General features: G+C 39.9%; 1 protein-coding gene across 38 annotated transcripts in view; it reads right to left on the bottom strand.

Moving 5' to 3' along the window:
* Positions 1–15,644, bottom strand: part of ECT2L (epithelial cell transforming 2 like) — a 75,613-nt gene that overhangs the window by 33,572 nt on the left and 26,397 nt on the right. For 15 of the 38 annotated variants that reach the window (XR_011522672.1, XR_011522675.1, XR_011522671.1 and 12 more), the window contains 6 exons: positions 12,434–12,596; positions 8,710–8,962; positions 7,733–7,901; positions 6,856–6,994; positions 5,283–5,451; positions 2,420–2,548 (listed from right to left, as the gene is read on the bottom strand). Coding sequence is in view for 29 of the 38 variants with exons in the window: in XM_070559480.1 (XP_070415581.1) it covers positions 2,420–2,548; positions 5,283–5,451; positions 6,856–6,994; positions 7,733–7,901; positions 8,710–8,962; positions 12,434–12,596 (1,022 nt within the window). In the remaining 9 variants the exon portion in view is untranslated. Of the gene's footprint in view, positions 1–1,995; positions 2,167–2,419; positions 2,549–5,282; positions 5,452–6,855; positions 6,995–7,732; positions 7,902–8,709; positions 8,963–11,395; positions 12,597–15,644 lie in introns of all 38 variants that reach the window. The other 23 variants (XR_011522673.1, XR_011522669.1, XR_011522667.1 and 20 more) reach the window with 6 other exon arrangements.

The following is a 15,644-nucleotide window of genomic DNA, read 5'->3' as shown; positions in this document are numbered from 1 at the left end:
GGGTTCTCATATATTCCTAGAGAAAATGTAAAATGGTACAACCACTTTGGAAAAATTTAGCTGGTTTTTAAAAAGTTAAACGTACACCTATTATATGACCCAGCCATTCCATCCCTAGGTATTTACCCAAGAGAAATATGTTGATGGCAGCTGGATTTGTAAAAACTAGAAACTGGAAAGAATTCAAATATCTATCAACAAGCGAATGGATAAACAAATTTTGGTATATCTGTACAATGCAATAATTCTCAGTAATAAAATGCAATGAGCCATTGATACAAGCATCAAATGGATGAATCTACAATAATCATTCTGAGTGAAGTAAGCCTGACAGAAGGAATTATACCGTATGATTCCACTTATAGGAAATTCTATAAAATGCAAACTAATATACCATGAAAGAAAACAGATCAGTGGTTGCCTCCTGCTGGGGGTGAGGAAGCAGGAGAGAGAAATCACAAAATAGCATGAGGAGACTTTTGGGGGTGATGAGTATGTCCGTTGTCTTGATAGTTTTATGGTTTCACAGAGTATATATACACACGTCAAAATTTATGAAATTTCACATTTTTAATAGGTACAGTTTATTGTACGTTGATTACACCTTGATAAAACTCTTTGAAGTCTTTTAAATAATGCGAAAAAATATGGGTATTAGGTTTTTGGCTTATGCAGTAACTGTGTGTATGACGATATCTTAACTGAGGAATCCTGGAGAAGGGATAGGTTTGGCACTGGGGCGGCAATCAAGAGTTTGTTTTAGATGTGTTAACTTTGAGATGCCTACTAGACGTGCAAACTAAACATCCACATGAAGATGTCAAAGAGGAGCTAGATGTGAGTCTGCAGCTCTGAGACTCAGAGCTGAAAGACATGAATTTGGGAGTCTTCAGAAGATGGATTGAATTTAGAGTCATAGGAATAGATAAGACTGCCTATGAGAAGAGTGTAGTCATGGAAAAGGAGAGAGCCAGGATCAGGCCCTGGGTGCATTTTAGGGTCTTGCTAAGGAGGAGGAGTAGCAAAGGAGACTGAGACGAAGAGGCCACTGGGGAGGGAGCAAAACAAGGAGCGTGTGGTATCAAGGAAACCAAGAGAAGAACCCCATTTGATATTTATGCCATTAAAATAAAAGTTAGATCAATATGAACAGTTGTATTACTTTTTCCAACGGTCTTCGGCTGCTTTCATGCAGGCTTATGCAGATGATTGTTTTAACCAGCATTGGGGTTTAGCCAAGTGAGTTGGGATTTAGCGAAGAGAAAGACAAAGAAGTTCAGACTCTTTGCAAAAGAGTAATGATAATGATGGACTGTTAAATCCAAGTTTAACGAGGAAGGAATCAAGGATGAAGGTGACAGTGAAAAAGCAGGAGTGTGTGGGCTGGAGGCTCAGGAAAGGATTCTGGAGTGGGAGCACTTGAGCACGAGCATGACTTGGAAGTAGTACTCAGAGAGAAAAATGCTTGAGACCAAGAGTTCAGAGGTGATGCAGCTACTGGGGAGGCAAGCTGGGGAGTGGTGCCTGAGGTGGTTCTGGCTGAGAAGTTGGGGTCTGCTGGCTGGACCAGGGTCATCACGGGTCAACCAGGTGGAAATTGCGTTTGGATAATAATAAACAGTTTGAGAAAATTTAATTTCACATTCCCTCTCCCCTGTTCTGCTTAGTAAAAAAAAAGTGAATGCAGAGCTTTTATTTAACAGATGTTAAAAAGTGAATTTGACTTAGTGCTTCTGAAGTTTCCCTTCAAGTACTGAAATCAACTTTGAGTCACAGTGGCTGACACTAGACAGGTAGGTACTCAAAATTGCATCAGCAAGCACGCTCACCTTTACAAAGCACGCCACTCTTTTTAACATTCTCATATTCCTTCAGTATTTATATTATTATTTATTTTTATTAAGTATTTATGTTATTTTGATATTCACAAGTCTTCTAAGGTAAGGTACTATTATTCTAACTTTCGTGAGAGGAAAGGGAGGTCCACAAACTTGCCTGAGGCCACCGCTGACGTGGCACCAGTGGGATTCAAGCCCAAGGCCCTGGCCTCGGGGTTCCTGCTCACGCACTCCAGGTTCAGAACAGCAGGGAGAGTCTTCTCAGATTGACTGACTGTGGCTTCTGGGCTGCTCAGGCACTTTCCTCTGTATGTGGACGCTAATTTTACTGTGTTTTCCAGAAAGAAACAGAAACAACATTCCTGGCTGGCTCTTGCCACTAGTGACTTTGTTTCTGCAGAGACAGCTTACTCTAACCACTAACCCCAACCCTTTTCCCCCTGAATACTTGAGTATATGAGAGATAAAGAGGAAAAAGAAATAAAGAGTAAATGTGACTGAATCATTTAAACTGAGGGCATTTCACACATTCACAAACTATCACCATAAAGTAGGCATGATCACTACCTTTCAAAACTGACCTGAGGCTCCGAGTGGTACGAACAGGTCCACGTGACCCCCTTCTTCCTCAGGGGCCACATAGCTTCCTAATCTCTCCCAGAAGTCTCTCGCCTCAGGCCTCAATAAATTTTTAATACCAATTTTATAGCCTGAGGGAAAAACCAAAATGTCATATCAGTTTGTAATACTATCCTGAACGGAAACTCTCAGCAGTTTGTCAAAGTGCAACCGTGATTCAAGAGGCGGAGACCTGCGCGTACGACCAAGCTCTGCAGGCAGCTCTGCCTCCGCGCTGCCCCGAGATGCCACACGCGGCACCGGGACTCTGACCACCAGTCCTGGTCACGTTCTGGTTCACTGACACGGTGCCTCAGGCTGGGGCGCTGCGTCCTTGCCTCCACCGAGCAGCAGGGCGAGTTACCAGGCTCACAGGAGGGCTTAGGTGGGAGGCCAGTCAAGTCCTGGGATTTTGCAACCAAATTTCAAAGCAAAAATATTTCCCACCATTGCCAGTCAAAAAATAAGTCATTCAGAGCAGAAGTAAGGCTCCTGGAAATGGTAGAGATAACTGTAGCTCTCACTTGCTGGGAATCCTGTGTGATGATCCAGCTAATTTGGGTGTCTAGACCCATTTCTAAACAAGTCCTGGAGACTCTGCATCCGGAAGCCCCAGTAACAGAATGAAAAGTGAGTCAGGCACAAGAATCCCGACAGCCCACCACTTCTCGTGGGGAGGTCAGACCCAGGACGGAAGGGCCTCTTCAGGTGCCTGGAGTAAGTGATTCACTTTGTCATTGGTTTTAAGACAAAAACTTTTGGAAAGACACCATAATTATATAGAAGGAAACTAGTTTTCTGAGGTATTTTGTTATTGTTACTATTGATTTACAAAAAGAAAACAAGGAAAAGGCGGAGATTGGAAGCCTTTCTACCTGGAGAACAAAGTCTGAGATCAGGAAACCCTGCCAGGCCCCTCGCTCTGCGTGAGGTGAGCCTCCCGCAAGGTAAGACCTGCAGTTGGGGCCTCACCACCATTAGAAAAGAGCTACCGTGCAATTCAACACAAACATAAACCAAACAGTAGCTGTCCTTACTCTGGGGATGTATAAGATTGAGTGTGGAACATAATCTGCTCCAGGCACAGGTAAACCAAACAAGAAAAGCCCAAAATAAGGTAAAACTAAACCAAAAGCAGTTCATTTTTATTAATAATAAAATTCACTAAAACTCTTCCAAGCGTGCTGAGTCCCAGGCACAAAGAACACAGTTGATGGGGGATTCAGGTGCCCACTCTGCCATTTTGGGAATTTCCTGCCAGCTGGAAATTGACCATCTCACTCCCTCTCTCCCCTCACTCCACAAAGACGGAAGATTTCATGTTAGTAAAACTTAAAACAATTCTATTCTAGGTATAAGCAAGAAGGATGCAAGTTACAGTAGGAGGAAGCATAGAAACTAAAAGTTTACTTCTGAAACATTCATCATCTCCTTCCCCCAAAAAAGGGTAATCACTGACATTTTTAAAAGACAGCCCATAACAAGTTAGTGTTATCAGCCAATCCTTTCCTTTGTGGTGTAAGCCATCTGAAACTGTAATGAATGTTGTTAGTGCACACCAATTTATAGATCTTGGTATCTGCTGCTATTAAAATTGCTTCACTTTCATCAGACTTAAAAACTTTTGTGCATCAAAGGACATAATCAACGGAATGAAAGTCAGTTTACAAAATGGGAGAAAATATTTGAAAATCATATATCTTGTAAGAGATTACTATCTAGACTATATAAAGAATGTCTACGCCTCAATAACAAAAAACCAAATAACCCAATTTAAAAACGGGCAAAGGACCTCATAGACATTTCTCTAAAGATTTACAAATTGCCAACAAGCATATGAAAAGATGCTCAACATTGCTAATCATCAGAAAAATGCAAATCAAAGCCATAATGGATATTACCTCATACCCATTAGGATAGCTACTATCAAAATAAAACAAAACAAAAACAGAAAATAACAAGTGTTGACGAGGATGTGGAGAAATTGGAACCCCTGTGCACTAGTGGTAGGATTATAAAATGGTGCAGCTGCTATGGAAAATAGTGTGGTGGTTCCTCAAAAAGTTAGAAACAGAATTACATACAATCCAGCAATCCCACTTGTGGGTGTACAGCCACAGGAACTGAAGGCAGGGGCTCAGAGATACGTGTACACTCATGTTCATAACAGCGCTGTTCACAATACCAAGAAGTGGGAGCAACCTGAATGTCCATTAAAGAATGAACAGATAAACAAAATGTGGTCTACACATACAATGGAATATTATTCAGCCTTAAAACAAGAAGGAAATCCTTTCACATACTACAACACGGATGAACCTTGAGAGCATTGTAAGCGAAGTAAGCCAGTCACAAAAAGTGAAATAGTGTATGATTCCACTTATATGAGGCCTCTAAAGTTGTCTGATTCACAGGAACAGAAAGTAGAGTGGTGGTTCCTAGGGGCTGGGAGGAGGGAAAAAGGGGAGTTGTTGTTTAATGGCGTGATGGTTAACTTTATGTGTCAACTTGACTGGCCCATGGGTACCCAGATATTAGGTCAAACATGATTCTGAGTGTATCTGTGAGGGTGTTTTGAATAGGTAGAGAGAGTAAAGCAGATTTCCCTCCCCATCTGGGTGAGCCTCACCCAAACAGTTGAAGCCTCACTGGAACAAAAAGGCTGACCTTCCCTTGAATAAGAGGGAACACCTCTGCCTGACTGCTCTGAGCTGGGGTATCAACCCTCTTAGCAAACTGGAGCTTAAATAGTCCTCTGAAGGTCATACATGTGGACAAATGTTACATCAGTGCAAAGTTGCTGTTTTTTCCAATCCCCAGGCTTACCTTGGAGTAAATGGATTTCTCTGCTATTTCCATCGCTGAATACCCCCAGACTCTGTGCCCTCTGCCCATCCAGAGCTTTTTCTACGAGATAAAGCAGGCTCTCCAAGGTTAGGCCACTGTGTTCATAAACCACAGAAATGACCCCTGCCCTGACACTGTCCACCACCACCTAGAAGAAGAAGGGAAGTCCATCATTTTGGAATATTTATTAATACAACAGAGATGTAATAATCTGTGATTTTTAAAAACTTTTTTTTTTCAGAAATTATGGAAGGAAGAAGATAAGCTTTCTCCTTTGTTGGTTTCTTCTTAAATTATTTTATTTCTTTCCCAATTATAAGAGGAGAAGATTAAGCACACTTGTAACTCAGTCACTCAGAGATAAATACTGTTAACACTCAGGTTATTTTCTTCCAGCCTTTTTATCTTTATACACATCCAGGCACATGGACATATCTACAACTTTTAAAAAACAATAAACTAGAGATCACACAATTTTGCAATGGAATTCTCAAATGCATTGAAAGTTTTCCTCTTAATTATGAACTTTTGAATGATCAATATTGATTTTTACCATTTAAATAAATATTGAAATCACTGTTCTTTGAATTCAACAACCAAATAAACTTTTCATTATCATAAAGTTAATTCTTTAGCAGCAAATGAGTTGGAAAGTCAATGAAGTCACTGATTTTTCCCAAAACCTCATGCCACTGTCTGGAGGTCACAGTTCAACTAAACGTCTGTCACAGTGGTAATTAAATAAGTAATTATGGCATAGTCTTATGTAAAGAAGACAAATGAGAGAACAGACTTATTTTACACCAGTTTATTCACCCACACGGCCACCAGTTATCCTCTGTGCCCGGCGTGATGCACCCTAGCCATTAGAGCTATCTGAGGCCTGTGTGGAAATCGAAACCCTGGTCTTGCTTTCATGTGGATCCACTAAGCTAGCCGGTCATAAATGATTAGAGTCAATTGCTGGAGGCCGAGAAAGAGAAGTGATTTTATGTCTTGAAAGCAACCATTTGGTTACAAATAGGAATTTTTTTGAAAACTGTCTAGTAGGCCAATGAATATTACCTCCTTCTGTCACCCCTGCGTGAATTGGGTATATTATGTACACATATTTACACACATCTACAAAAATACATACTTTCTATGTCTTCTTTGTGCTTCCATTTTCCTATTATTCATATTAAAATTAAAATATATAACTTCATTATAGAAAGAGCATATTTCAATTTAACGGTACACTCATTAAACAGATCACAAAATAGGATTTCTGACATTCTTCTTTTGAGAGGCGGTGGTTACACGATTTTAGTAAATTCCTTGGCCATTCCAAAGAAGTTTTAAAATAATTCTTAATCACCTTGCTCCTTTTTGGATTAAGTGCAACAAATTCAATTCAATAAGAATTTCAAATAAGATTTTTTTAACTGTTTTGGGTCGGTAAATTTCCAGACGACGTTCCTTTTAGATGGATCCTTTTCATACACAGCCACACATCCTCTAGTGTTAATGAAACAACCTGACTCAGGAAGGCTGGCCTGCTAATGCACCGTACCTCATATGCAGGAATCCGAGAGGATATTAATACGATGTGTGGCTGGGAAGCACGAGAAGAGCTGTCATCATTTTTATAAACTCCTCGCCAACTTTTCTTTGATAGTAAAGGGTAGGAATGGCTTCCAGAAACTTTGCTCCTGAAGGGGAATAAGTGAAGTTTTCATTTTCTCTTAATTTGATCTGCTAAGTGAGCCCCGTAGTTTCCCTGGGGGTCAGTTACACTGTCCGAGGCACGTGGCCTCAGTACCTGTCTCTCCCTGTGGTTTTCGGGGACAGCTGCAAGTGGGGCTCCCGGGCAGGGTGGGGTCAAAGCTGCCCTCTGGGCCTCTCCTCCTACATTCGTGGGTAACTGGAAGGGTTCCTGGAACTGACTTAGATTTCGTTGGGCACTTAAAATGAATGTAGTGGCATACCTAGGGGTTCAAAACGACATTTTAAAAAGGAATAGCTGAGAAATTTTACATTTCCTAAATCACCCTGGCCTCAGCGCTTTCTGAGTAACGTCTCCATTCTCTCCAGAGCCAACTCCACCCCTACATTACTATTGGATACGGTTATTCCATAAAAAACATTTCTGGAAAAAATGTTATTTTTGCTCAATAACTTTATACAGAAAAGGTACTGCATCCACAATATAGCCTCTTTGCAGGGTTAAGAATATTTGAAATACAAATTTTGAGAGCTATATATTTCCCTCTTCAGAAAGCATGTTAAAGACCACTGTTCTTGAAGATTAAAGAATTATTCCTACTGCTGTTTCATAGGATATGAGCATGTAATTACACGGGACCCCTGCATGTTGGCTAAGCTGCTCTAGGGTGAACTCTTGGTGTCACAGGTGGTCTTGAGCCCTCAGGAGATGGAGGTTTGCTCACCGCCTGGGCAAAGCTTCCAACGATGCTGAGACCAGCTGTTTCTCTACAGCTTCCTGTAATCCCACTCGACCCCTCGAGGTCTGGGAGAGACGTGGCTGGTATCTGGATTCTAACAATCGCCAGCAGCGTGTTCCACTCCCCCATGGGGGTCGGACTCTGAGTAACTCTTCTGAAAACAAAAGCAGCAGGCATTCTGTTTTCTTCATGCTTCTCCCGGCCACACCCACATAGATAAGGCGTCTAAATCAAGCCGCCCAGGGTGATATTCCAAATGGCAGTAATTATAGCATTTTTACAGATTCTATCTGGATTTTTATGTCTCAGCACTGTGGCTGCAAGTCCCCAGTCATTTTAGATCAAGAGACAAAGCTCGGAGAACCAGCACCTCCTTCTTGTGGAAACCAGTTTACCAAGTGATAGGCTTCACGGCCATTTCTGCCCTTCTTGGCTTCAGCTAATTGCCCACCTGTTCGGATCTCCCAGAGGGGAGCAGGTGGAAAAGCAGGAGGGAGAACTCGGATGGGCCCCTGTGATTCCTTCACACATTGTGCAGATCCAAGGCTTAGCCGACAATGCGCTCCCCTCCTCCCTTTCCACTTTTTTTTAACACCATTCCTCCTTCCTCCTTTCCCATTTTCATTTCTCCTCCTTTTCACCAATTCTTCTGAATTGTCCTGAACCTATTTATTTCCTTTGCCCGTGTTTGTACTTTTCCCTTCTCCTTGTCTTTGGTCTTATAAACTGAGGGGAACCAGGACAGCAATGGAGGCGCTGATATGTGACCTTATATATTTCATCTGAAATCTTGTTGTTTTTCTTAATTAACTTAAAATACATAGTGAAGAAAAAAAGAGTTTGTTCTGAACATACTTTAGAGAATGCCACCCACACACTACTCCAGAAAGACAGTACCATCGTCTCTGTGGGAATCTGTATGTAAACTTGGATAAGACAGAAAGTTTTAAAGTGCCACTCACTCTTACGTAGTGCAATTTTCTCCCAAATTACTTTCCTTAGGCACTTTTCTCTTTGTCTCTCCTGTAGCTCCTCGTCTCCTGTTTTGGGCTCATTCAGGGTCCCATAAACAGCAGCGGCTTCCCTGGGTGTCAGCCAGTCTAAGTTAGACACACAGGCAACGTAGTGGTGCTTCCAGGCACCGTACTCGTTATCCGCCGGAGCATAGGGCAGAAACCACCCAAACCTAATGCATTTGGGCATCCATAAGCAATCCTTCAGAAACGGAAAGGAGAAAGATGCATTGTAAAGATATTTTAAGGACAGTTTCTTAGTAATACAGTTTTCAGGTATACAGATAATTATTATTATTACGTTGATATTTCTAGTGCAGTTGGCTGGCGTCTAAACTTAACTCTGAGAAATAAGAAGCATACCTTACTCCATAGGAAAAATTTTCTTTGGTGAACATATATAAGAATATATATATATATGTATTCGTCATCTTTGTACACTTATCCAGGGCTCCCATAGCATTTGGTTACTTTAACGATAGATTCTGAGAATTCTGCTTCTAGCAATGGTGTACTTTGTTTCAGACCAACCCTCCCACTGGGAACAACTTTGACTGAACTAGATGATATTGCCAATACACAACCAGTTTTGATATATGAAAGCAGCAAATTTCACATGGCTTAATCTAATCCAATATCTAGACAAAGTATTATAAAACAATCATTTGAAGGCATTATCAAGCTACAATACAATAAGGACTATGCAACCAAGACACCAGAGATCAGGGAAATCCTGAGAGGTGAGCCTGAGTTTGGCATCGCTTTTCACTTCAAGGCACTTGACAGTTCCAAAGTAAAGTTCAGGCTGAGAAGCAGAGAGGAAAGTTACGGCTGGAAGACGTAGAAGCGATAAGAATGTTGGGCACCCCACAGGGAAGAGGAGAAAGGAATCTAAATTCAGGGCCCACTAAGGAGAAGAGCCCCGGCAATGACACCAGGCTTTCAGTTGAGACTCTTTCCAGTGAAGAATGATGAGGAATTTGATAAACTATCACAAGGACTGAGGCAGGCTTTGAAATACCTCCTTCTCTGATTGGATTTAAGCAATCTATTTCCAGCCTAACCAAATGCCAGAAACAACAGCAAGTTCTTGCTGCAGAAAGGTCACATCCCCCAGAGACTCAGATTACAGCATCAGTTTCTTGTACTCAGTATCTGGTACCCAACGCAAAATACCAGGCACACAAAAAGACAAGAATTATTTGTTTCTTCTTTTGTCTTTTTAGTAAATAGAGAGAGATCCTCAGGAGATCCAGACATTGTAATTATCAGACATGAACTTAAAAAAAAAACCCCTATAATTAATATAGTTAAGATATTAGGGGCCGGCCCAGTGGCTCAGCAGTTAAGTTCGCACATTTGGCTTTGATGGTCCGGAGTTCACTGGTTTAGATGCCAGGTGTGGACATGGCACTGTTTGGCAAGCTATGATGTGGTAGGCGTCCCACATATAAAGTAGAGGAATATGGGCATGAATGTTAGCTCAGGGCCAGTCTTCCTCAGCAAAAAGAGGAGGATTGGCAGCAGATGTTAACTCTGGGCTAATCTTCCTAAAAAAAAAAAAAAAACTCAAATGTCTAGGTGGAGAATTTTGGCAAAATAATAAAATCAATATTCTAGAACTGAAAAATATATTAACTGAAATTTAGAACTCTGGACCAGTTTAAGATCGAATTAGAATGCAGCTAAAGAGATGATTAGTCAAGTGAAAGATAAGCTGGAAGGAAAATCCAGACTGAAACCCCGAAGGCTGAGGATGGGAAAGACACATGAGAAAACAGGAAACTTACGGGCCACGGAGAGTCAACTTAAACACAAGTGCTGGGATCCAGAAGGAACAGAGAGTGAGCGGGCAGAAGCAATAGGAAACTTACGGCCACGGAGAGTCAACTTAAACCCAAGTGCTGGGATCCCAGAAGGAATAGAGTGAGCGGGCAGAAGCAATAGGAAGAGAAGGCATCTGAGAACTCTTCAAAACTGATAAAAGATATTAAACCCCAGATTCAAAAATCACTGCAAAGCACAAAACAGGATAAACACACACACACACCCCTCGAGGCACACTACAATAAAATTGTGGAAAACAAAAAACAGAAGGAAAAAATCCTAAAAGAAGCTACAGAAAATAGAAATATTACCTTTAAAAGAACAACAATAACACTTCCTACTTCCCAAAAAACAAGTTATGGAAGGCAGAGAACATGGAAAATTTTCAAAGTTCTATAAAAAATTAACTGCCAACCTAGAGTTCAAATTCCCACTGAAAACATCCTTCAAATATGAAGGTGAAATGAAGACATTTTCAGACAAAAAGTAAGAGAATTTGTCAGCAGCTAGCTACACTAAAAGAAATATTAAAGAGAATTCAGAAGGAAAATGATCTGAAATGGACACTCAGAGATGCAGGAAGGTATAAAGAGCAGCAGGGGAAGCAAAGGTGTGGTTACTTAAATAAACATTGACCACATAAAGCAATAGTAATAAAGCCTGGTGAGATGAACACATACATAGATATTCACATGTGTTTATGTATTGCTTATACGTGTGCGTGTGTGTATAAAATTAAAATATTTGACAAGAAAAGCAGAAACACTGAGTGAGGTGCTGAGGGAGTGAAAGGTTCCAGGCTACTTGCCTTGCTGGGAGGTGCCAGGACGAGAGTTGTCAGCTCTGTGGCAGTCACGGAAGGACTGCTAAAGAATTTACCATTACCAATCTAAAACATATCTAAGTACTCCAGAAGAATACAAGAAGAGAAACAAAATATAAAACACATGGAATAAAGAACAAACTCTGAAATGGTGGCCCTACACCAAGTACATCAGTATTTACATAAATGTACGCAGACTAAGTCACTCCAGCTAAAAGTCAAAGATCGCTGGATATGAAAACCACCACCACCACCACCGTATTCTGTGTGCAAGACGTATTCCTTCAACAGAAGGACACAGAACGGCAGAAAGTAAAACGACAGAAACAACCCACCATGCAAGCATTGGGCCTGGGACCTTAGATGCTACCACCCAGGGCTCGAGGCGGCTTTTGCAGGCAGGCCCCCCACAGACAGCAAGGAGGCCTCTGAGACAGACTCTCAGCACCAGCCACCCTACAAAGTGTGCACAAGCTGAGGAAGTAAATGATCGACTTGCGTTTAAAGTACGCCCGCCGTTACAGTCCATTGTCTTTTAAAAGAAAAAGGAGACGAGTGGGCCAGAGGCAGAATTAGCAACAGAGGGTGTCGAAGACTTGCATTTATATTCTTCGACAGACGGGAGCCAAAGAGGGATCAGTTGAAGCTGTGGGTATAAGGCAATTTTTGAGGTGAGTTATCATGGATAAAATAATATGATATAAAAACCAAAGGTTAAGTAATTTTCCATGAAAAAAACCAGACTTCTTTAGCCAAGATTAAATGTTTTCTAAATAATTAAATTGAGTATAATTGAGTATTTAAAGATTATTAAAATTATATGAATTATTAGAATAGTGTATATCCCCTTACAGAATACATTACTGTATTTAACATATCCCCACTTTTTCTCTTAAGGGTAAGTTAATCATGGTTCAGATGCTCTCAATTATTATCTTCAGGGAAGGAAGCTACCCTGATTGACAGCATTCCAGATGACAGGTATATTTGGGCCCCATTACTAGGAAGTGACAAGCAGTAAACCTGTTCAGTTAAAAACTTCCAGGGCCAGCTGACTTGTGCAGCCACACACAAATCTTTCGGATTCAGAAAGGAGAAGATGTGCAGAGAAAGGAACCGTGGTAACACTGTAGAGAAATCCACTTTGGCCACGTGCATCCTTTCGGAAAACCAGTCTTGGACAAACCTAAAAACAAAGATACACAACTTTAATTCAGAAAACTCATATCTAAACTTGACTAAAAATCCAATGTAAATATGTCATTGTTCTTTCTCTGATGTTCTACCATAAAAAAATAATTAAATCCTAAATAGCATTAGATTAGATTTAAAATACTGTATCCACTTTCAATGATCCATTCTAAAGAGGAAGATGAATAATAAAAGTATCTAAAATCCATAGGGAAAAAAATCTGAAATAAACCTAGTTGTTTAAGCTATAAATCTGGGTTTTTTTCTTTTCCTTTACCCCAAATTCAATAAATCAGCAAGTCCTGGGAGCTCTACCTCCAAAATGTATCCCCACATCCAATCCCTTCTCTCCATCTCCACTGCCATCCTCTGGTCCAAGGCCCCTACCCCTCTCTCCTGCACAACTGCATCAGCCTCCTGATTTCTCCTGCTTCCGCTCCAGTCTTCCTACAGCCCACTGTCCACACAGCAGCTCAAGTGGTTTTTTAAAATGCAAGTTAGATAATGTCACTCATGCAAGTAAAACCCTACAGTGACTTCCCAATGCAATTAGAATAAAAACCTATCGCTCTATCACACTTAGTGGTAAAATATTAAATGCCTCCCCAACGTCAGGAACAAAGTAAGAACGTCCACTCTGACCACTCCAAGAGAACAGGTACTGAGGTTCTCGCCAGTTCAACAAGAAAGGAAAAAAACACGAGGCACACACATGGGAAAGGAAGCAGTAAAACCATCTCAATTCATGCACCGTGTGCAAAGCATCTACAAAACAACTATTAGAGACAACTACGGAATCTGCAAAACAAGCATTTAAATTGTTAAAGTTATTGGTATAAAATTGTTGATAATTTTCTTTTATCTTTTTAAGGTAACAGGATCTATAGCAATATCCCCTTTTTCATTCCTGATATTGACAATTTGTGTTTTCTCTCTTTTTTCCTTGGTTACTCTTGCTAGGAGTTTATCAAGTTTATTACTCTTTTGGAAAAACAGCTTTTATTTCTATATATTTTCTCTATTGTTTGTCCATTTTCTATTTTATTGATTTTTCACTCTTTATCATTTCTTTCCTTCTACTTACTTTGGGTGTGATTTACTATTTTTTTCCAGTTTCTTAAGGTGTAAATTTAGGTCATTAACTTTAAAGCCTTTTTACTTTTTTAATACGAGCACTTAAATGATATATTCCCCTGTAGGCTGTGCTTTACCTGCATCCCACGTGCTTAAATATCTTCTATTTTCATTATCATTCAGTTTGAAATATTTTCTAATTTCCCTTGTGATTTCTTCTTTGACTATAGTTTATTTATAAGAGAGTTAATTTCCAAATATCTGTGGATAATCTAGATATTTTTATTAATCTCAAATTTTACTGCATTGTTGTTAAAGATATATTTAATAAGATTTCAACATTTTTAAATGTATTTTGTCTTATTTTGCAGAGCAAGAAGTGATCTATCTTAGTGAATGCTATTTTGCCCATGAAAAGAACATATATATTTGGAAGTTGTTGGGTTTAGTTTTCTACAAATATTAGGTCAAGTTGAGAAGACTGCTCAGATCTTCCATGCTCTTGCTGATTTTTTGTTTAGTTCTGTTAATTCTGTCAGTTTTTGTTTCATGTAATTTGAAACTGTTATTTGGTACATACACATTTATACTTGTTATGGCTTCTTGATGAGTCGATCCTTTCAGCATTATAAAATGACCCTCTCTGTCTCTCTGTCAATATTCCTTGCCTTGAAATCCATTTCATGTGCTATTAATGTTGCCCTCCTACCATATGAGCTCACTGTTTGCATGGTGTATCTTTGCCCTTCCTTTTACTTTTAATCAATCAGTGACTTTCCCTCATAGTCAGTATAGAGTTACATCTTTTTTTTTTTTAAGATTTTTTAAAAATTTTTCCTTGTCCTCCCCAAAGCACCCCCAGTATACATAGTTGTATATTTTTAGTTGTGGGTCCTTCCAGCTGTGGCATGTGGGATGCCGCCTCAGCATGGCTCGATGGGCAGTGCCATGTCCACACCCAGGATCCGAACCCGTGAAACCCTGGGCCACCAAAATGGAGCACTCGAATTTAACCACTCAGCCACAGGGCCAGCCCCTAAAGTTACACCTTGAAATGAGTCTTTTCAGCTCATTTGACAATCATTGTTTTTTGCTTGTTTGTTTTTTCTTTTTTTTGCTGAGGAAGATTAGCCCTGATCTAACATCTGTGCCGTATTTCCTCCACTTTATATGTGGGTCACTGCCACAGCATGGCTGACAAGTGGTGTAGGTCTGTGCCAGGGATCCAAACCCATGAAGCCCAGGCCACCAAAGTAAGCAAGTTGAAATTAACCACTATGCCACAGGGCTGGCCCTGACGATCATTGTTTCTCATTTGAGGGTTTAGTCTACTTACATTTCATATAATTATTGACATGGTTGAATTCAGGTCTCAATTTTGTTATTTGTTGTTCAGTTGTCCTGTCTGTCTTACAAAACTTTATTCCTCCACTCCTGCCTTGGTTTGAGTTAATAAATTGTTTTGTTTTCCATTTTAATTCCTTTATTGGCTTTTCAGGATACTTTTTGCATTACTCTTTTAAGTTGTTACTAGAAAGTATAATATGCATCTAACTTTTCATAGTCTACTTAGAGTTAATATTCATATAAAGTTAAAGAACATTGCCATAGTGTAGTCCTTGCCATCCTTTGAGGTCTCATTGTCATATATATTGCATCTACTTATGTTATAAACCACACAACACATTGCTCTTACTTTAAACAGTCATATGTTTTTTAAGTGACTTCAAAATTTTATACTTGCCCACATATTTACCATTTCCTGTGCTCATTTCTGCTTATAAATCTAAGTTTCCATTGGTATCAATTTTTTTAGCCTGAAGAACTTCTTTTAGCATTTCTTTACTGCAAGTGTTCTGACAAAAATTTTGTCAGTTTCCTTTTGCCTGAAAATGTCTGTATTTCACCTTAATAGCTGTGGTACTATTATGACCCCATTAATCAGTTTCAATAACTATCATCTCACAGT

The sequence above is a fragment of the Equus przewalskii genome, chromosome 9 (assembly GCF_037783145.1).
Source record: "Equus przewalskii isolate Varuska chromosome 9, EquPr2, whole genome shotgun sequence".
In the NCBI taxonomy this organism is placed as follows: Eukaryota; Metazoa; Chordata; class Mammalia; order Perissodactyla; family Equidae; genus Equus; species Equus przewalskii.
This window is presented reverse-complemented; position numbering and strand designations above follow the sequence as displayed.